The 25907-nt window shown below is 44.1% G+C and overlaps 1 protein-coding gene across 2 annotated transcripts; it reads left to right on the top strand.

Annotated features, from left to right (window-relative positions):
* Positions 1-1899: 1899 nt before the first annotated feature.
* Positions 1900-24980, top strand: LOC146233765 (rho GTPase-activating protein 6). 2 transcript variants are annotated; one of them, XM_084689836.1, is made up of 13 exons: positions 1900-2105; positions 14020-14179; positions 15595-15666; positions 16697-16959; positions 17361-17556; positions 17919-17974; positions 18276-18426; positions 20047-20198; positions 21397-21576; positions 22326-22423; positions 22721-23277; positions 23375-23455; positions 23551-24980. In XM_084689836.1, exons 2-13 carry the CDS (start codon positions 14041-14043, stop codon positions 24135-24137), a joined length of 2532 nt encoding a protein of 843 aa, XP_084545962.1. In that variant the 5' UTR covers positions 1900-2105; positions 14020-14040; the 3' UTR covers positions 24138-24980. The 2 variants fall into 2 exon arrangements, with proteins under 2 accessions (XP_084545962.1, XP_084545961.1); XM_084689835.1 differs by lacking the exon at positions 1900-2105 and adding an exon at positions 9264-9592.
* The last annotated feature ends 927 nt before the right edge of the window (positions 24981-25907 follow it).

Here is a 25907-nt window from a genome sequence, read left to right as displayed (position 1 = left end):
AAATAACATGGAAAGAACTGTAACGCCTGACAGCAAGCAAATTATCAGCTAACTCTTTTCATCTTCAGGGCAACCGATAGACTAGGCGCTCGCACCCTTTTATGTGATTTATTTATCGCTCGTGTTGCTTTTCGTCTACTCTGAGACGGCAAGATACAAGTATGTCTACGCAAGGGTTGCTAAGCAGTGTTTTCTCGTGTTCTTCACCAAACTCCAAAACAATGTCCAAACGGAAATTAAGACAGACCAGAAGTTTGGACGCTGCTTTGATAAGACATTACGGGAGCGAAACGGATGAGGCATCGATGAGCGGCAATAGTTTGAAGCCCTCCTTCGTCCATGGTCATACAGGTGATGGTGTAGGTGGTTACCAAACTATCGAAAGCTATAAATTAGATGCTTGCCTTACGGCCACAAAATGTAAATCATCATCTTCAAACCTTGCATCTTTGGACGCGTCTCACTTTACTTACAATAACTTCGATTATGACTCGAAAGCTACAAAGAGGAATACTGCCTGGGACTTACCTTTTCTTGCCAGAAGTCCTGCTACAACAACCGGAAACCCAAACACACTTTTTAAGTGGCTCCAGAAGAAACCACAACCTTCATTTACCAAATCTTACGCTGTATGGAAATCTGAGGTAAGTAGAGTTTATGGTTCCAATGTGTATTTTATGTTGATGTTTTCGTTGAGCTGTGGAGGAGGAGTAGGAGGAGGAGGGGGGAGGAGGAGGTGATGGCAGGGTGGGGAACTGTGCAATATTTGTGTGCATCCAAATATTTTATCATTATTGTTCTATTGTCTCCAGGTTTATCAAATAGAATAACAAATATTCCCTAGCTGACCTAGATCTAATGATCTTCTAGACTTGCAGGTAGATTGCATATTCAAAAGGGTGGGTGGGGAATGGTGGAGGTGGTGGGGATAACATTTCTTTGAAAACCAACAGAATTAAATGTTAATAATTTCAAATGTTGGAGGAAAATAGTAAAACATATCTTACTTCAGGGTCATCTCTGTGACAATATCACAGTCACAAAGTTTACCTTCAAGAAAGTGGTATATCGGTTGTGACTGTGTGTCTTGTTATTAGATAAATAGTCATTTGTTTGTAGAAAAACTAAACATTTTATGGAAACAGTCCTTTCCTGTTAAACGCAGTCAATATTGTGGTCAGCAAGAGGAAGTGCTGGATAAGTCTTGGAAATCTTGTAAGACCTCTATACCCTTGTATTTATTGGTTTACAAACTTAGTGTTTTACTTCAAGGATGCTCATTATAAGCAACAGCATTGTACATTATTATTAAACAATAGACTTGCCTCAGGGACCCCAATTTATTACTATAGGACCAGCAATTTACTTAAAGTCTTCTTTAATAGCTTATTTAAATAACTTTAGCCCAACATTATTGAAATTCTGAATGCCGGAAACGGCTCAAATTCCTTAAATACTAATGCAATGTGCTCCTTTGTATTGTTTTTATTTTGTATTGTCCCTTTTGAGATGTTTTTGCATGTTGCAACATGGTAACATGGCTATAGTTCTAGTGTCATTTTGAGTTACAGAGCTTTAGTTTAAATGGTCTTATCCTGTGTGTCCAGTTATACAGTTTTGGAATCCAACTTTCAACAATGACTTATTGGGATAATGACTGATCTGTTCTGGATTTTTGTTGTGGACTACAACCAGTGATCTTTCAAACCACAGACACAAGAAGCATGTCTTTACCTTAAATAAAAATGACAAATGGCTTGATGAAACAAAATCTAATTACATTACTTTTTTTCTCAGAACAATTCAAAGCAGTCCTTTGGTCAAATGATCCTGACCTTACATTGTACATTCAAGTCCTTGCGCGTCTTTACTTGTTGACATGTGTGGAGAGAAAAGATGTCACTCTGGGAGAATGTGTTACCTGAGTTGGAGACACAGAGCATATTGCCTCATCAGTGTTTAGTGAAGTTCCAGTGAGGTTGTCCAGTGGTGTACTGCCTGAAGCACGTTTGAGTTCACAGATTCCTCCAGTTCCTGTCCTCTCTCCCGACCCCCTGATGCTAAAGCAGATGATGTAGTCCTCAAGGACAGAACCATACCAAGAAGTAAGACCTGATCCCAATGCAGGTTCCTCCATCCAAATAAGTAGAGTTATCCACCAATCCTCACCACCAACACATATTCTGTAGTTAGCTATGGGTCAGTACATCTCAGATGAAGCCCAACCAGTGTTGTTTTACTGTATCCCAGCAGCCAACTGCAAACATACTTTATACTCTTCAAACATGGCTTTTAAAGTGTTCCACAAACGCCCTCTACCTAATTTGTGAACATCTGTTTCTATTGCTATTGTCCTCAATTTGGCCTCTCTCAAACCCGGGCTAAGTTACTTCCTAGAACCGTCAGACTTTTAAATAACTGATTGCTGATGAGCCAGAAAACCTAAATCCCTGTGACCATTCAGCCCAGGGATGTGTGTTATTTCTTACTGATGGGCGTTCTGCTGCAGGTCAGGCATTTCATTTCCTGTCATTTCTCAAGACGAGCTGCAAAGAAACTCTTTAATTAGTTAACTTAAGTCTGGCACAATGTTTGGATAAGTCTTCCTCACTGAGTGTGTCTAGATATAAAGCAATTGGAAATCTTGGTTTCGTAAAAACCCTTATTTCCACCTATTATGACTTGGAATTCACCAAAGATTGAATGTTCTGGCTTAAGTAAAACCAAGCCATGTAAGGCAGCAACACCAGTACATACTAATGCACTGTTAGACATCCAACAAAAGAGTGAAAGGCAAAAATAACAATAGATTCAAGGATTTGTTTATTTTAAAGACCCTCCTTTCAACATTAAGCTGAAAATAGCCAGTGTTTTGTTAGAGTAGAGACCACAGTGTCAAGTAACATGTTTTTGATGTTCAACTTACGATTAGTTGTTGAAACTTTTAAACCTTTGACTATCCATGGCAACATGGGAAGCTGTAGAGCTGAGAGAATTATGAGGTCACTTGTCCTAATGAGCCAATATAATTACTCATGGACGAAAGTTGTCGATGAAGACTCATGTACAATGCCTGATGGATGGATCTGCCGCCTGGATTCAATACAAAGTAAACCCAGCTCAATAGCTAGGTAATGGAAGGGTCAATAGAATGAATTCACCTACATCACACATCCAACCTTTCGTTCTCGGTTGAACCTCCTTTTCACAGCCTTTATGAGAAGATCTTAACTCTTAACTCTTAACTCTTAATCTCTTAACTGTGACTGTGATGTCGTCTGTGCAGATCTGTGCAGCACCACCCCCAGGATGGTGTTCCTGCTTGCACTGTTTGTCTAGTGTGAAGGAGATGTATTGTTAGGGCGACATAACGATAGGGCTCTAATTTATGACAGGCATCTGGCCTCTACTACTGTCACTAACCAGGGCTCAGATCTCTTATCCAGACCCCTCAGAAATGTAATCACTATAAATCGGATTGACTCTGATTAATAGCAGAGAGCCCCATGAGACCAGAGGTATTATGTAAGATTGTTTCCTGCATGTTCTTTACACTTCTGACTCAGAGACAGATGCAGCTCATGTTCTAGATGAGAATGAACTGCCAGTGATGTTTGGAACGCTTAGGGCGATTTATGGTTGGTATACTACTGTTGCCATGGGAAATTACACCAACGACAGTGTAGAAAGCACATTTATGAGAATAGTTTGATTTGGCATTGCATATGGAAACCATTGTCCCTTGACTGATAATATGCAAGAAACAACAGTGTCATGGAACATTACTATTGAGATGATGTTCTCTTCCAATCCTGCTGCATATATTCTGTCAGCTTCGAGCACCATTCATCAGTTCCTGGGTAAGCTTTACAACAGTGCTTATATTTGCCTTACTGCCCAAGAATGCAACAGACCAGAAGCAGATCTCAGGTTGGGGCCATTGTGTGAGAGATCCTTCAGACTCACATGACCACGCTCAGAAACCTTCACCGAACAGAGCAACTCACATCTCACCTTAGTTCAGTAATCACAGTCACATGTTGCTGGGCGTGTAAATATCCAAGTCTGGCCGTTTGTGCTGACCGTAACTAAGAGACTGTCGTAATAACAACAGTGAAGTCAGGTTGACATTGTTCTCCCCCTCTGTATGAAACACAGCTCCCCTGCCGTCTCTAGTCCTGCTTTTCTCACCGGTCTTTAAAAGATGGGCTGTACAATATGTCTCCAATATTTTTGGAGAATGTTTGGATCTCCAATACTGATATACAGTGTGTCGCATAGTGCATGTTGCTGGTTTAGTCTATACTGTACACCAAGCACAACAAAGGAATTCAAAACGTAAACGTTTTTACGATGCTGTGTATGGATTACTGCTTTGAATAATTCAGTTTTACAACATTTTAAAAGGTCTTATTATTATTTACAAAATTAATAATAATAGAAAGCTTAAAATTAACTTTCAACGTACTGAAATAGTAATCTTGATGTGATCCACAACATTTGTTCTCTATCATTAGTTAGATTTACTCAATTATATTTACAGCCATGTCCAATCTCATTTGTATCCTTCTGCTGAATGTGCCCAGTACGGTCCTACTCAAGGACTGGGAAGGCTGAGTTGATATGTAAAGCAAAGAGACATCTGGTTTACATAAAGTAAGCTTCAACTCTTATTTCTCACAGCAGAACTGCATGACCTGATCTTTGGCAACGTTCCCTCAGGCACATATTTCAGTGTGTATTTGACATGGAACCAGACCGGCAACAACCATCACACTTTAAGCCATAATCTAAGCATTGTCCTCTAACGCTTACAGAAAACTGTACAGAGATTTGTTTGAAATGGACCATTTCAAACAAATGAGCACAGTTAGGTTGTTTGTCTGCACAGTCGTGTTCTCACAATGTCAACCTGACCCTCAAGACTAGCCACTCCAATGTGTTTTTCTCTCAACGCTACACAACTGCAGCACTAACGTAAGTTGACCTGTCAACCTCAAACCTTGGACAACAGCCACAGATCTGGCACTGGAGTTTTAGAAATGTTTTCAATCCTAATAATAGATGTGTTGAACATCCGCATAATGTTTCACTATTTACACCGGGGCGATAGAGATGCTTGTCTGTTTGTCTTCATGGGGAGCCATCATAGTGCTGGTCTGAATCCTTCTCCTCAGTACTCTGGACTGTGCAGACTCTGGAAGTCTACCTAGATTGTGTTCAATAAGCTGAGAGAACACTCAACATAAACAAACAAATAAACAAAAAAAGATGTTCTCCGGTACTTTAGTCTAAATATAGGGAGCATGCACGTTGAAACATGATTACACGCGCTGAGACTATCCTACCGGCTCCAGTTGTTGCTTCAGATGAGACTGCAGCTCATTTCCAGATAACACTGTGGGTGGCTGTGTCTCATTAGACATAATGATGAGCCCTCTTATGCCCACTCCACTCCTCAGACAAACACACTGAATAGGCTGTCTTTGTTGTATCAGGCAAATACATACAGAGGTACAGGGGATACTGCATAGGTACTGGATGTTTGGAGAAAATCTAATAAACATTGATAAAACAAGCCATTGCCTTTCCGTCTTGAGCTAGTTTAGCCTCATGGTTATAGATTTGGGCATAACTGGTTTAAGTGAATTATAGTTTCATGTGGCTCTGGACATTCTTTCTATGATCCAAATGTGTTCTCCTAGCATTGGTTACATCAGCCTTTTGAATTAATTTAGGCTGATGTAGATTATGATGTGGGGTTGTGGTAATCAAAATGGCCCCAAGGTACGGAACGTGGGGGATCCTGTGTTTATATTTATTTTGTATCTTTCATATTATTTTAATCATTTCCAGTTTTAAAACTCCAATCAAAACCAGAAACCCAGTGGCAGTACAGTATGTACCATGGTTACCGTCTGATATTTCAGAACATATCACCGTGCCCCATTGCAGAGGGTAAAACCTGTCCAACTGTGAGGGAAGCAAGCTTTGACTTGTTTCTGTAGTTTTAGCTCAATGCTGATACCTAGTGGCCAATGATATCTAAATATCCATGACTTATTCCTGGACACGCTAATATAAATCGAGCTATTCATCTTTTATTGTAGGTAATTGGTGTACGAATGTCATGGTGCTTTAAAGAACAACAATCAAGCCTTTAAAAAGAGCGTTCTCCTATCCGCTACTGCTGTACCACTGCTAATGTAATTTGTTCAAACTATACATAGTGGCTCCGTTTTATAATATTGCATATGTCATACTTTAAGTTTCAATAAAAAATAATCACCTTACAAAACAGTCGAATATACTCCATGCATATTATGTTTTTTACTTTTTAATATTATAAGGTCATACTGTCCACACATATTTAGTTGTTTTAGAGTTTGGTAAGCAAGGCATCATCTTGAAGTTGCCCGTTTGGGAACCGTTTGTTGACCCGTTACCAAGTCGATAATAAATCTCTCCCTCATTGGATATTCTCTGGCTTGAGGGAAATGTTTGGAGGGTTCATCTGCTCTCTTTCCTTCCTCTTGGGATGCCAGTGAATCTCCAGCCTGCCGGCAGCTGGTATGAATAAAAGTAGCCTGCCTGTCTTGCCTGTCTGACCTTTGGTCCATTGCACGTTCTCTGTGGCACTCAGGCTCTGGAGCACACTTAACCCTCTGAGGGGCACGGCTGCCATTTGTACTGGTACTGCTAAGGATGGCCTACTTCTACCACTTCTCTGTCCCATCACTCAGAAAAGGCAGTTGAGTAAATGTTTTCGATTATAGCAAAACTCAAATCAGTACTGCATTGTAAAATGACAATATACTCTCTTACAGCTATCAGTGAAGAGTGACGCGCTGTGACGTGACAGGACCCCTTCTTTTTTTACGCAGAGTAGGTTGTGAGGAGGGGGATGCTGGGTGAGAGGGGCCAAGGTGCCAGTGTGGCCCCAGTTAGCCTCTGGCACTCGCCCCTGGAGTGTTATTGAGGAACACCGTCTGCATTCCAATGAGCGCTAGAGAGAGAGAGGATAGAGAGAGAGAGAGAGAGAGAGAGGAGAGAGAGAGAGAGAGAGAGAGAGAGAGACAGAGAGACAGAGAGAGAGAGAGAGAGAGAGAGAGAGAGAGAGAGAGAGAGAGAGAGAGAGAGAGAGACAGAGAGAGAGAGAGAGAGAGAGAGAGAGAGAGAGAGAGAGAGAGAGAGAGAGAGAGAGAGAGAGAGAGAGAGAGAGAGAGAGAGAGAGAGAGAGAGAGAGAGAGAGAGAGAGAGAGAGAGAGAGAGAGAGAGAGGAGAGAAAGATCCTGGAGGAGGAGAAGGGTGCTGGACAGAGGAAGAGCACGAGACAGAGAGGGCGAGGGGTGGGGAGGGAGAGGGGTGATGGTGCTGAGAAGTCTGCTGTCTCACACCCTGCCCCTCTGCGCCAGTCACACCATGCCACTCTGAGCATGCTTTAGCTCCCCTCTGACAGGCATTCAGTTCCTTAGTGAAAACTCGATCTGCATTACATTTGTAATTTAATGGAAACTGTGGGAGTAATTTAAACTTCACTTCATGTTCAAGACTTAAAACAGGGTCCAACTATCACTGTATGAAGGAAATACTAATACATAAAATGCACAATGGCCAATCAGGCAAGGCCTACATTGTTATTAGACAGAGTTGAGTGTTTGGCTAATTTCATAGTATATACAAATTTCAGAAAATCTGAGCCAATATGTCTGTTGAATTCATCTTGGCTGTTAAAGCTATTGGCAAGGTACATATGTTTGGATGGTTTCGAATGATGAACATTGGTTAGGCTTAAAGCAGTGGGATCAGAGTGTTAACACAATCCGCACCTGCCCTGACTATTATGCAGTGCAAGGCTTTTTCTGTAGTGCTAGGCCTCTTGGTATTGTTCCAAACAGCCTCTGAAAATACCCCTTCATTAATCTGAGTGGCTTTTTGGATGGTGTACGTTTAAACATATGATATTCCTGTGTCCAAACTTAATTTATTTGTATGCCATGGACTGATGAAAACCCTAAAATATTAGCTCATCGTAAATGTGCTAGAGATTATACTTAACAAAGACTCAAACTAGAGACCTAAGGTCATACAGTAAATGTGGTCTAAAGTACAAGATTTCATCTGGTTGATGGTGCATAAGTAACAACAGTGAAATGGTTGTGGATAATGTTGCAGCCGTTTCCCTGACTACCTGACAGCACATTCCAGTGTGTTCGTTTCGGACACAGTTCTTCCTGTTTAGATGGTTAAAGCAAAATATGTCAGCACTCTCCAAAAATAACAAACTTTCCATTTTTCCACAAGAACCACATGCCTTTACATTTACAGTGTTTATAGAATGATTCAAATAACACGTAAATATGTAAATCAGACTTGAATATTGATTGTGAGCTATACTTCATGAGTTTAGGCAAGTCTGTAGGACTTTTACTGATCTACGGTAGGCCTACAGTATGTTGTTTGAACATAATAACTCCATAAAAGGGTGGTGCTGCAGTGGTTTTTCTCTTCTTCAGCAAGTAGTGCTCTCTGAGGATGCTCAAGTTGATTTACTGCATAGGTTGGCTTGTTTTATGGCGAGATCAGCACGTGTTACATAACACGTAAAACTAATGTATATCTAGTACACTACTTTGGGTTCACATGGGAAATTAGAATCTGGGATACCGGGATCGGATAGGTTACTACTTCTCTATTTCATTCGGACAAATACAATATTTTAAGGCAAACTCCAGATACATTCTTCTTACAAAATGTACAGAAACAAACTGATACTATGTAACTTTAATTATTGGTAGGTTGTTTATCTGAACATGCCACAAACAAGCAGTCAGTCCAATCTGTATATTGATTGAACCTGTACCCTATTACAAAAGTCCTGAACCTGATCGGCCGTCAGAGCCTCAGGTTGTCTTTTCATAGCCTACCTGTCTTTAAAATGATAAGGATAATGGTTACCTGGACACGATTAGAGAATTGTATTTTACTAAAAATGATTAAATATCTACTATTTAAATCGAAGATTTTGAGTCCCTTTAATGTGTTCGAAAGTTAACAACATCCATCAAGTTTTTATGTGGTATTGTATGGCGAATATAGCCCAATTGCGGCACTTAAAACCTTTCTGGTCTCGGCGGAGGAGAGAGCTCTGCAGCGCTAGTGCCCCGCCCACTTTTATCGTCAGGTTTCCTTGTGTTTTGTTCCCGGTTCCTCCCTGAACAGCAATAAAAACATAGACAGCAACTCTAAGGACGTCACGCACCTCAGTTGTTGAACAGACATGAACTATTATGCAAGAAGCGCCATTAAACGAAAAAACACAAGTCGTTATTGATTTTGCTCGCACAACGGTATGCACCCAGTTCTCTGGACTTTAAACCCACAGGCGTCGTCTTGGACCGACCGACAGCATTATACTGAGCATGTGGGACCCTCTCGACAGGCGCATTGCATACCTTGTAAGTAGGTACAGGGAAGTGAATGGACCATGTAGTGCAGTAGCAAAATCCCTTTTGAAGGTATATTTTTGGACATTTTATTGATTGACCTTGATGGGCTACAAACCTTTATGATGACAATACGGATAGACAAGGTAAAAAAAATAAAAAATAATAATAATTTAAAAAAAAACGTTATTTTCCTTGTTTCTTTTTTAATAAAATTACTTTGGGTCAATATCATGTAACCTAAGGTAAGTGAGTATGCCTTTAACAAAGTCTTGAGTTTGCAAACTTGTAGTAAAGGGGAAACTTACTTAACTGGTCTAATGGGAGTAACCATGAAGCACTTACCATCATATGAAATCATTCAGGAATTTGGCACCATTATGTATTTAAGGGAATTCATTTTTTTACTTAACCAACTTTAGTCTTGGTGCTGCGTGGTGTAGATAGTTATGTGCACTTAGTAAGAGTTCAAGAACCACCATGGATTACTTTGTAGCATACAGTATGGCTACCTTGTCCACACAGCATTACAGCCTTCATGCACCTGTCTAGAGGATTATATCAGAGAGACTGGCTGCTGGAACAATACTCATAGGGCACTGGTCTGTTGTGGTTGTTATGACGATATAAGATCATGCAAGACCATAAGGGATAAGAGATTTGTCCAATAAGTATATTCTTATAACAATAGTGTTTTGCCAGGCTTATGATTTCATCCCAGTTTATGTAACGGTCCAGGTTTTGTTGATGTATGTCAAGATCGTATTAGCTTGTTAACCCAAAGGCCTGGGTATTAGTCCTCAGATTATATGCACTGCTGTCTCTTACGTGGGCACTAATCACAGGATATAACTGTATTTAAAAATGCTCACATCCGTTTCACCTTTCAACTGTGTGATTAATGGCTTAATAGCCATGATCTACATAGTCATGCCAACACAACCAATGGGACTAGCCAGTTCAAGGGTAAGACTCTTAACTGTCGTGTTGGACCATCAGATCATTAGAAAGTTAGCAACAGCTTCCTACTACCTCATAGAGGAAGGAAGTATTGACTTCCTTGTACACCACTTCTGGTTAAAGTGGTACTGTAAATATGTTACTTTTAGACTAATGAACTCATTACAGACTGGAAAGTGTACTCCAGTGTTGTACTCAAAGGTTTGCGCTAATCCTTTAAACTCACTGGCTCAGGTCAGTTAGAGTTGTACACTGCAACTTCTGGGATTCCTTTACTGGAAGGGTTTGATTTGCTCTCCTGTTTACCCTGAATCACTTTCAAGGTAGTCCAGATCAGACAGACAGGTCACCTTGGAAGTATACCAGGAAGTATGAGGTATAAATATATACAGTACTGTGTTTAGAAGCATAACAATGTCCGGCATTGTAGACTGAATATTTGTTTTATTTGACAGTGTTGATGGACAATCCCTATTGCATTGTTTTGGTCAGGTTTAAGTACTGTATGTTTTATGCACGACTGATGTTTTTTTTCTCTTGGAAAATCCCCTGACTCAGCAACACGTGAACTGGAGTTTTGAACTTGACTTTTCAGACCTCATAGTGACTTAGCATTGTCAGTCAACCTGACAGACACCACATGAATACTCGTGTATTTTTTACTTTTGAGATATTTGACATTTGAGAGATTTTACATTTGCCTCTGTATTTTTATACAGACATTTTGGAGATTTAAAACATGAGAATCCTGTTTTATTACACATGTATCTGTTTTAAGAGTGAATATGGCCCCAGTCTCAACACATCTCTACTAGACTGTTCCATTCAGTTGCTTCCTGGGTAGGGAGGAATATTCATCAACCCTTCGGATCCAACTCAAGTATGGTTGATTGCTTTAATCTAGGCTTTCAATCTCACTATGGTGTGTTTACCTTGTTCATTTCCGCTCATTGTTTTCCACATGTATTACAACATGCTTTTTATATCACACCATGGAAGTCAAAAATGAAGTTGTGTTGGTTAACTCTTTCAGGTATTTGCTCGCTATAGATATAGATAGTGATACAATATGTTAAGAAACAGAAGTTTGAAAACGCTGTGTTATGCAACCGCAACACAATGTCTGTTGTGCTGCCTCATTAACTCCATGCTACATTGTTTGATAACTCTTATTGGATCATGATCCTATTTATATATGTTAGATTGCTTGGCTGTTGTGCCTATCCTTCCTGATGATCTGTCATTCAGGTTAGACCTAGAGAATAATGAATACATGTATAATCTGACTTGTAGGTGAGTCTCATTTAGACACGGTGTTGTGGATCTACTTTAGTGTACAGGTCTTGTTAAACACTACAGGCCCCAATTTGTGTTTCTCACATGCCAGCTCTTGGATGAGATATTCACGGCAGGGTTACTGTCATACCTGTATATGACAGTTGCTCTAAAAACAACAAGGTGTGCCTTAGAGAGGGTAAAAATGATATTTGGAAATAGTTTATTTCACAGCAAGTCACTGGCTGAAAAGGGTGTGATAAGTTACAGTTTTGAGATTCTACATGAACTCTTTCTTAGGGTTAGCTCTTTCTGGAGTGGCATAATGAACATTGTCCAACAGAAAAGTTGTTGAACCACTTACTTCATGCCCGCTCATAATATAGTACAATGCATGTGGGTAGCTTTCATTTGAAGTGGTGTTGCAGCAACATCCAGTCAGCTTATCCACCCGACACATGGTTGTAGTAAACACTTCCTTTTGAGAAACAGGCAGAACAATGCAGAAAACCTATACAACAAGGTGTAAGGAGAGCTTCATGAGGGGAGAAGGTAGGGATGTGTGTTTATGTAAAACAGCTCAGGGTCAGGCTCACTCCACTGTGTCAGTAGAGGACTGTGGGAACTTGAGGAGACTCAGATCTGATAGGGAGAAAGTGCCCACTCCCAGAAACTCACTCTGTAGGAATGTCTGGACAGGCTGAGGAGAATTGTCATTACAGCTCATACTATGTGTTGGATGAGTAGTAGTTCTCCGACCTTTGTTCCACTGAGTCGAAATGGAAATCGATGCATTTTGTCCCTTTCGTTCTGTTAACCAGAATACACTTTTATACTAAAATTGCCCCTCTAGTAATTTACATCCTGACGACACAACATGACGTTGTCTTGAGAATTTCATCAGCCCTTGTTGTGCTTGGTATCCTTTTCAGTAAAAGCCCTGTGATGGTGTGTTTGGGAGTTTGGATACTAGGCTGGCATCCAGGGAGATGAAACGCATTCTTTGACAACAGAGTTTTCGTGGCCAGACACAGAGAGCATTGCAGAAAGGCAAAATGGTTGAGGGAGCGGTGGATACCGTTGTAAAGTCTGTGTGTGTGTCTCATTCACGACTGACGAGGTTAGACTGGGGAGAGAGCAACCATCCATCGACAGGACAACCCCTATCTGAGAAGGCAGGAGATAGTAACAAAGCAAAGTACTCCAAATCCTCCTTGTTTGAATTGAAAATAAAATATATTTAATTCCATTATCATCCATAAACATCCCCTGCCCAGTAGTAAGTGTTGTAATATCTGCTTCTTGTAAAGGCACACCACTACTGATATGCTCATTTAACAGGGGAAAACCACCTTACTGTAATCCTTAGTCTGCTAATGAGCTGTTAAGCCTCTTTGGAGCATGGCTCTTGGCTCAAATGATTGGTTTGACTGCGTTGGATCAAAGGGAGTCTAATCGACAGCATGGATTTGCAAGGAGATACTCAGAGGTCAAGGATTTCAAGATAGATTATTCACGTCCCAGTGAGATACAGTAGAGCCCAGCTAGGATCATCTGCATTACCGTCACAGAAAAACATCAAATGTCCTTTTCCACTCTACTGAGACTGCACTATCTAACTCCTCTTCCATCCCTGTACTGTACATTCATGTACAGTATATATTCACACATGGCAGTGTTTCAGTGTTGCGTTACATAACCAGTCTGGAGCGTCTCTTTAGAAGGGTTTGAGGAGATTGTGAACGCTTGGGATTCCTGAGCATGGATGGAGCTTTGGCAGACTTGAGCACAGTGGGAGAGGGAGAGCATCCAGCTGTGTTTTCCACCAAGTTCCTCCTAGTCACAGAGATGACTGCGTTGATGTTCGATTTGAGTCTTTGACTTCCAACCAGAACAAGAAAGATGATGATGAAAGGACAGCTTGGTTAGAATGGCAGCAAAAGGTCTTTGCGGTCAGTAGGTTTTGCTACCAATTTACTGTATGTGAATTTGGCTCTGTTGCTAACTGTCCATACTTTGTCTTAATTTCTTTTATGCAACGCACATGCATATGTTTAATACGTTACATATTTTTCACAAAACAAGCACTCACAAAAATGGAGCGCAGTACAATCGTTAGCTCTCTTTCCTACTTACAGTACGAGCTTCAAACTCTACCTGTTGTGGGTCTCCTTTTCAATCATAGGAAAGACACGATAATGATTAATTAGCTATGCTGCCAGGTTAGGCAAAGACATTAAAATGGTTTATGTGGCAACAAAGTATGAATATTCTGGATCCATGTACGTGTGACAGCTCTGATGGATGTCTGACGTGTGTGTGTGTGTGTGTCTCACAGGGTGATTTCACCTGGAACAGCATGTCAGGGCGCAGTGTTCGCCTCAAGCCTGTACCCCTTCAGAGCCTCTCAGAGCTAGAGAGAGACCGCCTGCAGGATGTAGCCTTTAGCCGGCTGCTTCAGGACTATGACCTCAACTGCCAGATTACCATCCCTAAAGGTACGTGAGTGAGAGCGCACACGCACACACTGTGGAAGAAATTCAGATTTCCTGTGTGCTTACATTATTCACTAATCAAGAGAACTAGTCATTGGATACTAGTTAGTATGTTCTCATGTAAGTTTGCTATTAATAAGAGTAGATTGTGTCTGTGTCAGGGTTAATAGATGTTCGAGATCAGGAGAAAGTACAGGCTAAATGTTCCTTGTCATGACTGCAAGGAGAGCTCCAACTATGAACTCTCTAGTCTGAGTGGTCATGTGTTGGGAGCTGTGAATCTCTTTCTCTGAGACTGTTGTAACGTTATTACTGCCTGACTGTCACTATTTATGTTAACATTCTTGTGCCCTATAAAAGATGGTCCTCTGGCCTTCAGAGCTGAGAGAGACTTGATTGAGACCTAAGCCTGGTGTTGTGTTGTCATTTATTGTCAGAGGTCTGGTTTTCTCTCCCAATCTGCAGATTGATAAATACTTATTAAAATCCAGAACTCAACTGAACTTAGTCACTCCGTTTATGAAGAGACAGACAAAACACTTTCTTCATCAGCACACACACGCGCACACACACGTATACACGCACACACACACACACCTGAAGCCCTTCCATCTACTCATAGCAGTTCTTATTTGTTTCAAACCCTTTTACAAGGCCTGTCACAGCACGCATGGATGTTACCCAACCCAAAACAAGCATGTATTTCTACACCTTGTCACGGATTTTGCGTATCGTGTTTACTCGGCAACAACAGTGGAGGTACTATTTACACTAAGTGAATTTAGAGAGTGACATGGGAGAAAGACTGTAGACATCTTCCACGTAGTGTTAAGAAGAGTAAGGTGAGTGTCTCCATGTCGGTAGGGCTCTTTTTATGTCAGCCAGCTCTGTCATGGATCACATTCCCACTTGTGACAAGGGCTTAACTTCCCTAGTGTGTGTTAGCATAGAACTCTCACACACACACACACACACACACACACAACGGCCAGGTGATATCCTCGCCAATTCTTCACGGTGAGGAGAGGCTCAGAGTTTACAAAGCGAATGGAAGCGCTGATGGTTGGAGAAATGGTAGTGTCATCGGCAGCAGTGATGTATGTAGGGCCCAGTCTGTCTACACACGGATTGGGTTCCTCAGGTAGGACACAGTTCGTGTTCGTGCAGATGGGCACGCAGAGCTGTAGAAGGACTATAAATTAAATCTCTTTTTACTTAACTTTCTTTTCACATTCCACATACTGATGACAAAATGATGGATGATTGGGTTTCATGTCAAAGCCGATTCCCCCCCCCCCTTTCTCGATTGAGATGAGATAGGTTAAAGCTGGTTCATGATCTTAACATGAAGCAGGTATGTCAGGATGTTAAGAGGTGCCTGAAAGATGCATTCACCTAGCTGTCTTCTTCCCTTCCAGATGGCCAGAAACGTAAGAAGTCACTCAGAACCAAGCTGGATTCATTGGCCAAAGAGAAGAGCAAAGACAAAGGTACAGGACAGAATACAACCCATTCAGAGTAAACCTACTGAGCAACCTCACCGTCCATTCACCTATGAACATTATGCAGGATGACGCAGGATAGTCCTCTGATAGTATGTTGATAGGACATTTTACCAGGCTTTGATTTAAAGGCGGTCTTGGGGTATTTTCAGATGTCCATCACCAATGTCTCGCGATAAGACAGTCTCACTACAACAGAGAGTGATAATATTATTGTTAGTCTTTCCATCCCTGTGAAGATAAACACAACTCCTTTTAGTAACCGTATGAAGAGGCTGTGGGATAGCCACTCGGTCGGGCCTGTCGGACCTTTGTTCCCCCCCAGCTGGGCCCTGTTTTCTCACACACAGACGCGGCCAGCCGTTGACAGTGGAGAAGGCACCCTTTGATCCGTTACACTGCAGCTATGTCGAGCTCACTAAAACAGGCATTCTCAGCTGTCTGTACGCAGCCAGCACTGAGCGAAAATATACGCTAGAACCCTCTAGAAAAGGGGCTGCTTCGACAACTGCTCTGCCCAACCCCCTGCAACAATGTTGGCAGGAATGTGAGTTTCTATGTGGGCCGAGCAGTCGAGAAAATAATAAAAACAATCTTGAGAGGTGGCTCAGTCGTGGCAGAAAGTCCTCAGGCGTGGCCGACCCCTGTCCTTCATTCTGTCTCCGTGCTCACAGGGCCAGACCCCTGACTCTGAAGAAAGAACAAGACATTGTTCTCGTTAAACTCTGCATTTCCCACAATGATCTGCAGAGTCGCTCGAGCCCTTAGGTCTGTAGAGTAGCTGGATCTGTACATGACAGTGTTAGAGACCCATGGAGGGAGAAACCCCAAAATGAATCAACCGAGAAACCATATCATTGAAAATATCTGTAGGACAAACCAACCATGTGGATATCCTGGCAGGACACACGTTACCTAATACTCAACAACAAGTGAGTGTTTTATCGTGTTGACTACGGGCCAATGTTGAGTGTGAACTCAGATTCCCCCCTATCTGTCTCCCTCCTCCTCTGCACAGACTCTGCCCCCCAGGCGTTCGGCATTCCCCTATCCCAGGTGATCTCCAACGACCGGCTGCTGAAGCAACGTCTGGACCCCCAACAAGAAGAGCCTTGGGACCCCAACGACCTTGTGACGTCCTTCCTCCACCTCACCTCCACCTCCAAGAGGCTCATGAAGGAGCTGTCGAGCAGCAACTCCTCCCTGAGCTCCACCTCCGAGACGCCCAACGAGCTGTCCTCCCCCAACACACCTGAACCCCTCCCACGCACGCGCAGGAGGGTAAGCTCCCCCGACGCCTGAGAGCCGACACGCAGCCCACGTCGACACACATCTTTAGTTTGGAAGGACTTAGTCGCTTTAACGCTAACGCGGAACATGATCCTGTACTGTGATAGCACTCGTATCAGATATCACGTAGTATCTAACATCATTTAATATCGCTAGAGGATCACTGTAGAAAACATGATGTCGCGTTGTGTAACCGTGAACCCAACTCGCGAGGCCTGCGTTGTGTTGAGGACCGCGTGTGCTCGCTACGCGTGATTTAACACCGTCTCATCCGTCCCCCTCCCTGGACCGCATGCCCACATTCACCCGCCGCTCTTCATGCCGTGCGACCGCACGTCATCCGTTGCCTCTCCCCGTGACTGTTCTGTCCTCTCCGTCTCTCGTCGGGGCAGGGCGGAGTGTCTGTGGATTGCATCACCGACCTCGATGACAACCAGTCTCGTCTGCTGGAAGCTCTCCAGCTGTCCCTGCCCACCGACACGCCCAGCAACAAGAAGAAGCACCGGGACAAGAAGCTCAGCCTCAACCCCATCTACAGACAGGTGCCCCGGGTGGTGGACACCTGCTGCCAGCACCTGGAGAAATATGGTAGGCACCGGATCCTCAGGAACATGCGAGACCTGACTGTGGAACCTGAGGTGTTTGTTATTACGTATTACGGAGTGGAAGTGTTTTTTTTTTTTTTATTAACTGGAATGATTCAATGTTGTTTCAATCACAAATGTCTACTCATGTGTTAAAGGTATCACTGCATCTCTCTTCAGTGTTTCTCCCACCCTGGGTGCAACTGTACCCGCCACATCCTGGGTTCAGTGGCTCCTTTCACTTAAGAAACATGTGACCTTAATGGTTGGGTGGGCAGTGTCTGTTTTCAGGACTGAGGAGTGAATTTACTTTATTTACGTTAGCAGTGACGACCTTTCTCCTCCTGTTTTCCTCTTTTTTGTTAGGTCTTCAAACGGTTGGCATTTTCCGCGTGGGCAGTTCAAAAAAAAGAGTACGACAGGTAAAATGTCAACAGAAAGAGAAATTGCCACCAATATTGTTGACATGACATTATGACATATGATCCAGCTCTATACATGTGTATTATTTTTATATTTTGTATAAAAATAATAATGGATAAATGTACAAGTGTACTTGTTTTTGTACATTCACCTACTTTACTCATTGACAACTTCAATGTTAGTATACGTTTAGTAAAACGTGTTTGGCTTGGGTATCCAGATTCTTTAAGATGATATGAGCTGTCCCTCGGTCCATGTCTGCATGAGTCTAATGTCTGACGTTGGTGCGGTCTTCCCCAGCTCCGCGAGGAGTACGACCAGGGCGTGGACATGCGGTTGGAAGAGGAGCAGTGCGTCCATGACGTGGCTGCTCTCCTCAAGGAGTTCCTGAGAGACATGCCGGAACCCCTGCTCACCAGGGAGCTCTACACAGCCTTCATCAACACCACATGTGAGGGACCCCTTCTCCACTCGACACCTGTTTTCAACACGGTTCAGTTATAGTCTCGTCGCGGTTTCATGATGGTCTCAACGCATATTTGCACGTTACGATGGGTAAACGACATACTCTGCCACCCACACAGGGACACCCATACTTCCCTCTACAACACACCCCATTCCACACACACTCTGACTCAATTCCACAACAACTCTGACTCAATTCCACACACATTCTCACCAAACAGACTGACCTTGTAACACACCGTTGTGCACCACACACCACAAACACTCCCTTACCTAATCATAGGACCCCATACACACTGTGACTCTACCTAATCATAGGACCCCATACACACTCTCACTCTACCTAATCATAGGACCCCATACACACTGTGACTCTACCTAATCATAGGACCCCATACACACTGTGACTCTACCTAATCATAGGACCCCATACACACTGTGACTCTACCTAATCATAGGACCCCATACACACTCTCACTCTACCTAATCATAGGACCCCATACACACTCTCACTCTACCTAATCATAGGACCCCATACACACTCTCACTCTACCTAATCATAGGACCCCATACACACTCTCACTCTACCTAATCATAGGACCCCATACACACTGTGACTCTACCTAATCATAGGACCCCATACACACTGTGACTCTACCTAATCATAGGACCCCATACACACTGTGACTCTACCTAATCATAGGACCCCATACACACTCTCACTCTACCTAATCATAGGACCCCATACACACTCTCACTCTACCTAATCATAGGACCCCATACACACTCTCACTCTACCTAATCATAGGACCCCATACACACTCTCACTCTACCTAATCATAGGACCCCATACACACTGTGACTCTACCTAATCATAGGACCCCATACACACTCTCACTCTACCTAATCATAGGACCCCATACACACTCTCACTCTACCTAATCATAGGACCCCATACACACTCTCACTCTACCTAATCATAGGACCCCATACACACTCTCACTCTACCTAATCATAGGACCCCATACACACTCTCACTCTACCTAATCATAGGACCCCATACACACTCTCACTCTACCTAATCATAGGACCCCATACACACTGTGACTCTACCTAATCATAGGACCCCATACACACTCTCACTCTACCTAATCATAGGACCCCATACACACTCTCACTCTACCTAATCATAGGACCCCATACACACTCTCACTCTACCTAATCATAGGACCCCATACACACTCTCACTCTACCTAATCATAGGACCCCATACACACTCTCACTCTACCTAATCATAGGACCCCATACACACTCTCACTCTACCTAATCATAGGACCCCATACACACTGTGACTCTACCTAATCATAGGACCCCATACACACTCTCACTCTACCTAATCATAGGACCCCATACACACTCTCACTCTACCTAATCATAGGACCCCATACACACTCTCACTCTACCTAATCATAGGACCCCATACACACTCTCACTCTACCTAATCATAGGACCCCATACACACTCTCACTCTACCTAATCACAGGACCCCATCCACACTCTCGCGCACCTCACACACACTGACTGGTCTTGTCCTATTGTCCTTCAGCCGTGCTGGACCTCTCAGACCAGGAGGTTGTCTTGCAGCTGCTTGTCTACCTACTTCCTCCCTGCAACAGTGACACCCTGCAACGCCTCCTCCACTTCCTGGCGACGGTCGCCGCCCACGCCGACGACGGCCATGACAGGGACAGACAGGAGGTGAGAGCTCACTGTACAGCAGAGCAGGAATATGTGGCGCTGTCACAGGGGCTGCAGAAAAGCCCTTCCTGTGTGTGTGTCTGTGTGTGAGTATTTGTGTGTGTGTGTATGTGTGCGTGTTGACCATCTACACTGCTCTACTGAAAGTGGTTTCTCGATGTTTGCTCTGCCGTGCATGTAATTCAGCAATTTATTAGAAAACCTTTGTCCAACGTCAACTTGAATACTCTTTCCAATTAATGTCCATCAACAAACCTTTTAGTATGATCCTGAAATGCTTCCTGTGCCAGACACGGTCAAAAAAAATCCTTGCTAACAGTCACGCACATAAGGCTGGGAGTTCTGAGGTAACAGGGTCACTGGTCAGGCAGCCAGAATGAGATCAGTTCAGGCTTCATTATCCTGTTATTACTGGGGATTTTGTGACAATGCATAACAAACCCTGTTAATTCTACCGAGCAGAAGGAGCTCAGGTATGCCAGCTCTGGCAGAGGAAAGAGAGAGAGAGAGAGAGAAAGAGACAGAGAGAGAGAGAGAGAGAGAGAGAGAGAGAGACAGAGAGAGAGAGAGGAGAGAGAGAGAGAGAGAAAGAGAGAGAGAGAGGATAGAGAGAGAGAGAGGATAGAGAGAGAGAGTGAGAGAGAGAGAGACAGAGAGAGAGAGACAGAGAGAGAGAGAGAGACAGAGAGAGAGAGAGACAGAGAGAGAGAGAGAGAGAGAGAGAGCAGGCGAGACAGAGAGAGAGAGAGAGAGAGAGAGAGAGAGAGAGAGAGAGGGAGAGCGTATGCATGCTGCAGGAGACAAAGAGAGAGAGAGTAACAGAGAGATAGTATGCTGTACTGTACCACAGTATGTGTGTTTACAATGATGGATTTTAAGTACAGAAAAATACATCTTTAGTATTGGTTCTTGTATCAGACCATTGTCCCACACGTGAATGGCCAGACACATACGCATGCCCGTACTGGAGGGTGAGCATTTCTACCAGAACCTCCTCTTTCACCCAAAAACTATACAGCAATAATACAGCAATATAATTGTTCTTTTTTAGCCACAGCATGGGAAGTAAAGGCAACATTAAACATTCACGTTCATGAACTCGGTATATCTTAGTGTAAAGACACTCTGCATGTTAGCAACACAAAGACTACCGACCCTCTGGAAAACCTGTCTCACAGCCATACTGTTGTGTGTTCAGATCACAGGAAACAAGATGACGTCGCTTAACCTGGCCACCATTTTTGGACCCAATGTGTTGCACAAGCAGAAGAGCTCCGACAAGGAGTTTGCCGTTCAGAGCATCGCCCGTGCGGAGGAGAGCACGGCCATCATTGGTGTGGTCCAGCGGATGATCAACACACACCAGACTCTTTTTATGGTGAGCCATCGCTATCGGGAAGCACTTTCCCAAGTCGTAAGAGAGCTACCTTCCTGTAAGAGGTATACGACAAAGGGAGCAACCTGCCTTTAACCGGAAAATAAACCTAATCCACTTCATCACTCTTAGTCACTGTTCAGCTTTACAAACAGAATACCACCGAATGTTTAGGAGGAATTGTTCAGTTTAATAGCGTGGCTCCATTTAATGAAATGTAAACATGAGATTCGTACGTTTTTTAAGATGCAATTAGCCCGGACGGAGTCACTAATAAAAACCAAGCCTGTTATGGAAAAGCCAAATAAACTCCTTGCAACTTGCTTGTCACCCCTGGTGGGTTTGGGGTCCACATCAGGGCAGGGACCAGATGGTGAATCACTCTGCGGAGGTTGTGTCTGATTACAGTATCTCAGCTTTGTTTCTCTCAGCGTCACTCGACTGGTCCTTTCAACACACAACTCTTCTGGCCTTCATCAAAACAATCCCTTGCCCTTTCCAGGATTGCGTAATAGACTTCTGTGTTTCCCAGATATGGCCCACATACGGTCCAGTCCATTTGAGGACGAACGATTCTTTGCAACGTTTCGTCTCTCAGTGGCACGGGATCCCTAACGAGGCTTCCAGTTTTACACGTGTCATGAATCATACAAACCTTTCAATTGTCTGTCTTCAATTGAGCTTAAGTACATTTGATTTGCATCCATCCCATTTGTGTTTCTCATTCCCCCCCCCCTCCCTCCCCCCCCCAGGTTCCTCCTGACCTCCAGAGCGAGGTACTCATGAGCCTGCTGGAGACAGACCCCGACGTGGTGGACTACCTGCTGAGGAGGAAGGCCTCACAGTCCTCGTGAGTCAGCCTGCGTGATTAGATAGATCAGATGCTTCATCTCCCTGCTGTGCCTCTACCAGAGAGCTCTGCCACTAACAGCAGGACCCTCTCTGGGGTCTAAGAGCAACTGTGACCACCCCCTGGTGGTCTACCTGTGTAAGGCAGGAGCTTTTCACAACTAGAGAAAAAAAACATTGGCTTTTGGTTTTCTCCCCAGACAATACCATTGGTTAATAGCATGGGTTTTTCTATTGAGAACGAAACATTTCCAACTGTCGTTTCCTGCTCCACACGTTCACCCGTTCTCCTCCATAGGGTGCTGAGGGCGGACGAGGCCTTCTCGCTCCACCAGAGACAGTCATCCAGTGACTCCAACAAGGCCTCCAGCGGGGAGGTTTCCCCCTACGACAACAACTCTCCCGTGCTGTCGGAGCGCCTGCTGCAGTGCCAGGTGGACCCCAGTGAGCGGGGGAACAGCAGGGCCCTCTCAGACCGTCTCCCCAGGACAGGGCAGGACGACAGCAGGGCCCTCTCAGACCGTCTCCCCAGGACAGGGCAGGACGACAGCAGGGCCCTCTCAGACCGTCTCCCCAGGACAGGGCAGGACGACAGCAGGGCCCTCTCAGACCGTCTCCCCAGGACAGGGCAGGACGACAGCAGGGCCCTCTCAGACCGTCTCCCCAGGACAGGGCAGGACGACAGCAGGGCCCTCTCAGACCGTCTCCCCAGGACAGGGCAGGACGACAGCAGGGCCCTCTCAGACCGTCTCCCCAGGACAGGGCAGGACGACAGCAGGGCCGAGCAGAGCTCACCGGTGGGTCACGTCAAAGGGCAGCCCAGCGAAACCTGCATGGCCCCGGATGCTGACAGAGGTGACTTATGGATGATTTTATAACATGGTGCGGAGAAATGGAAATGGGAAATGAGTTTTAAGCTAGAATACACCTGGTTTGTTTTGTTGTGTATTAGACACTGCCCATGAACAAACCGTCTGGGGAGCCTGGCATGCAACATTAAGAAAAGAGTTCATGGATCCTCATTTCATCTCTGGTAAGTTCTTTTTTTCAGGAGATTTACTTCAAGAGGGTGTGCTTCATAGAAGAGCTACATTTGAATGTTAATTTATGCGATTTGGTCTCCCTCAGGTTGTCAAGGTGATTTGTCAGAATGCAGCTCCCAAGACTCATCAGAGAAGCTCAGCTGTCACCAAGGCAACAGCAAGCCTCCTGTCCGACGGACTCAAACCTCTTTGGGTGTGCCTGAGTGCAGGCCCCACCCCCCGGTGACTCGCTGCTGCAGTAGCCCTCAGGACCAGAAAGGCACAGGACAGCTGAGTGGCAGTCCATTATTACATCAGAGAGCCCTCAGCCAATCAGGATCCGGGAGCTCAGAGGACCTAACGTTTAAGGGCGGTCCCCCGGTTAGCCCCTCCCTGAGAGGCAGGGCTCGGGCTGATGGGAGACCCCCTCCTCCGTACCCTGGACTTCACAGAGGTAGCCCTGTCTCCACACCCTCCTACCCTGCTTCCCAGCATGGGTACCTGACCCCCCAGACCACCCGGAGGCCCCCTCAGAGCCTCAGCCCAGTCCCCCAGATTGTGGAGCCTCGGACCGCATCTGGTCGTCCGGAGGGAACGGTGCCTAGAAGCCCTCAGTGGCAGAGGGACAAATGGCAGATATGGCAGCTCCTATCACCAGATAATGCAGACACGCTGCCAGAGACACTGGTTTGATGGATCCAGAGCGTTGCACTACCGCTGGGCCAACAGCGGTCTGGGGGGACGATGCCTTTTACAGCCACTGGCTATGGTGTGCCACTGTCTGTCTTGTCATTGTGTCAGTGCGGTTCTGCCTACGTGCGTTTGAAAGGTTCGACTGAAACATTTGGAGCTGTGACGACCACCCCTGAGACCAACACTGCCGCCGTCACGCTCTGTCATGGCTTTTTATAACGAAACGTGTTTGAGACGATATTATTCAAAACTGCACACTGTAGCTGTCTTTGCGTATTTCAGTTTCTAACTTTGTATTATTTTGTGAATGTATTGTACAGTATGTCGTATGCCATGATCAAGAGAGCATCCAACCAGCCACTGTCTTGTGTATGTAGTGAAAGCAGTATGTTATCATGTTTGACCTATTTTATACTTTATCTAAGTGATTACCATAAAGGCTTGTGCACTGCTTCTGAGAGACAGTCCCTAGAAAGAGAACAAGCATTTCCTCTAAGAGACAAGATTTTAAAAGCTGTTTCACTTGCCTTAGTGTATTTGGATGCTATTGAGCCTTTTTTCAGAGTATCTGGATGATGCAGTATAATATTGCACTTTTTGTTGCCTGTGCTTTTTGTTCTAACTCAACACTGCGTGGAGTAAGTTGTTATTGGTTGCTAGACAGCTTGCATTGCTGTTTTGATCACTAATGTCTTCACTCATTACCATTGGACTGCATATTGTAGTGGTTTCAGTACTGTTTGTAGCATACTGTAGTACTTTACTATACTCCACAGTGGCCTTACAGTGTGTGACTGATATGTCCGTTCACTCATCCAAATACAACAGTTGGTAAGCATTTTACTACCAATCTCTCGTCTCCATTATTATCTATGACACTATGTTATCACACTCACAGTGGGTCCTGTTTTGATTGTCACCGCTACTCCTCTCACAGTTCTTGCCCCACGTACTCTACACATGAAAGGTGACAAATGCATAACATGGCCTAACGTGCAAATTAGTTCATGTGGAAATGCTCCTTTTAAATTGCAAAAAGGTGATGATTAGTGTGAAGTCTCACATAATATTTTTCTGTGAGGTGTTGCGCAACCCTTCATTTGTAACTATTCGGTAACTCTATCCTCCTGACTGCTTGTGTCTACCGACATTTCCTTTAAAGTTCTGTGATAGAATCCCTTCATAGTTGAGTAGGAGTTTTTGTCCTGGTATTTTACTTCATAGTTGACTGAACCTCAGAAAATAACTTTGTCAGTGTGCTCCAAGTTGTACAGCTTTTGTTCAGAGTCTCTCTGAAAGGAAGTCAGGAACAATCGGAGCAGCTCATGCTTCACTGAAGCGGAGCGGAAGGTGGTTATTTTGGCAGCGTCTCAGGACTCTATAAAGATTTAATTATGTCAGACTTTAACAGAGGAATGAGGTGACAAACGTGTGGGTTCTCTGCCCTCTGTCAGAGCCCTCACCACGCTGACGGGACCTGCCAGACGCTCCCAGACACACACACACACACCAGGGGCCAACCTGGAGACCACAGCAAGCTACAGTATAGTAGCACTTACAAGCAGAGTCATAACTACGGTTGGACATACTTCATAGAGCTACTACTGTCATCTGTTTTATAAAACATACTTCCTCTCCGGAAATGTGTTATGTTGCAGTGATTAGACGTTATTGTGATCTGTATTTATGTAATTTACTTGAATGGCCACAAGAGGGAAGCATGACCAAGGGAAATACTTTTTTTGCTCGATTCCAATGGATGTTTTTGCA

This window comes from Hypomesus nipponensis, chromosome 23, assembly GCF_054491055.1.
Source record: "Hypomesus nipponensis isolate SF chromosome 23, ASM5449105v1, whole genome shotgun sequence".
Classification (NCBI taxonomy): Eukaryota; Metazoa; Chordata; class Actinopteri; order Osmeriformes; family Osmeridae; genus Hypomesus; species Hypomesus nipponensis.
This window is presented reverse-complemented; position numbering and strand designations above follow the sequence as displayed.

Excerpts from the sequence above, each read along its gene's own strand:
- LOC146233765 (XM_084689835.1), top strand. The coding sequence starts at position 9,569 with ATGATGACAATACGGATAGACAAG. Across the intron at positions 22,424-22,720 it reads AGGAAGGCCTCACAGTCCTC|GGTGCTGAGGGCGGACGAGG; the intron begins GTGAGTCAGCCT and ends TCTCCTCCATAG. Across the intron at positions 23,456-23,550 it reads GGATCCTCATTTCATCTCTG|GTTGTCAAGGTGATTTGTCA; the intron begins GTAAGTTCTTTT and ends GGTCTCCCTCAG.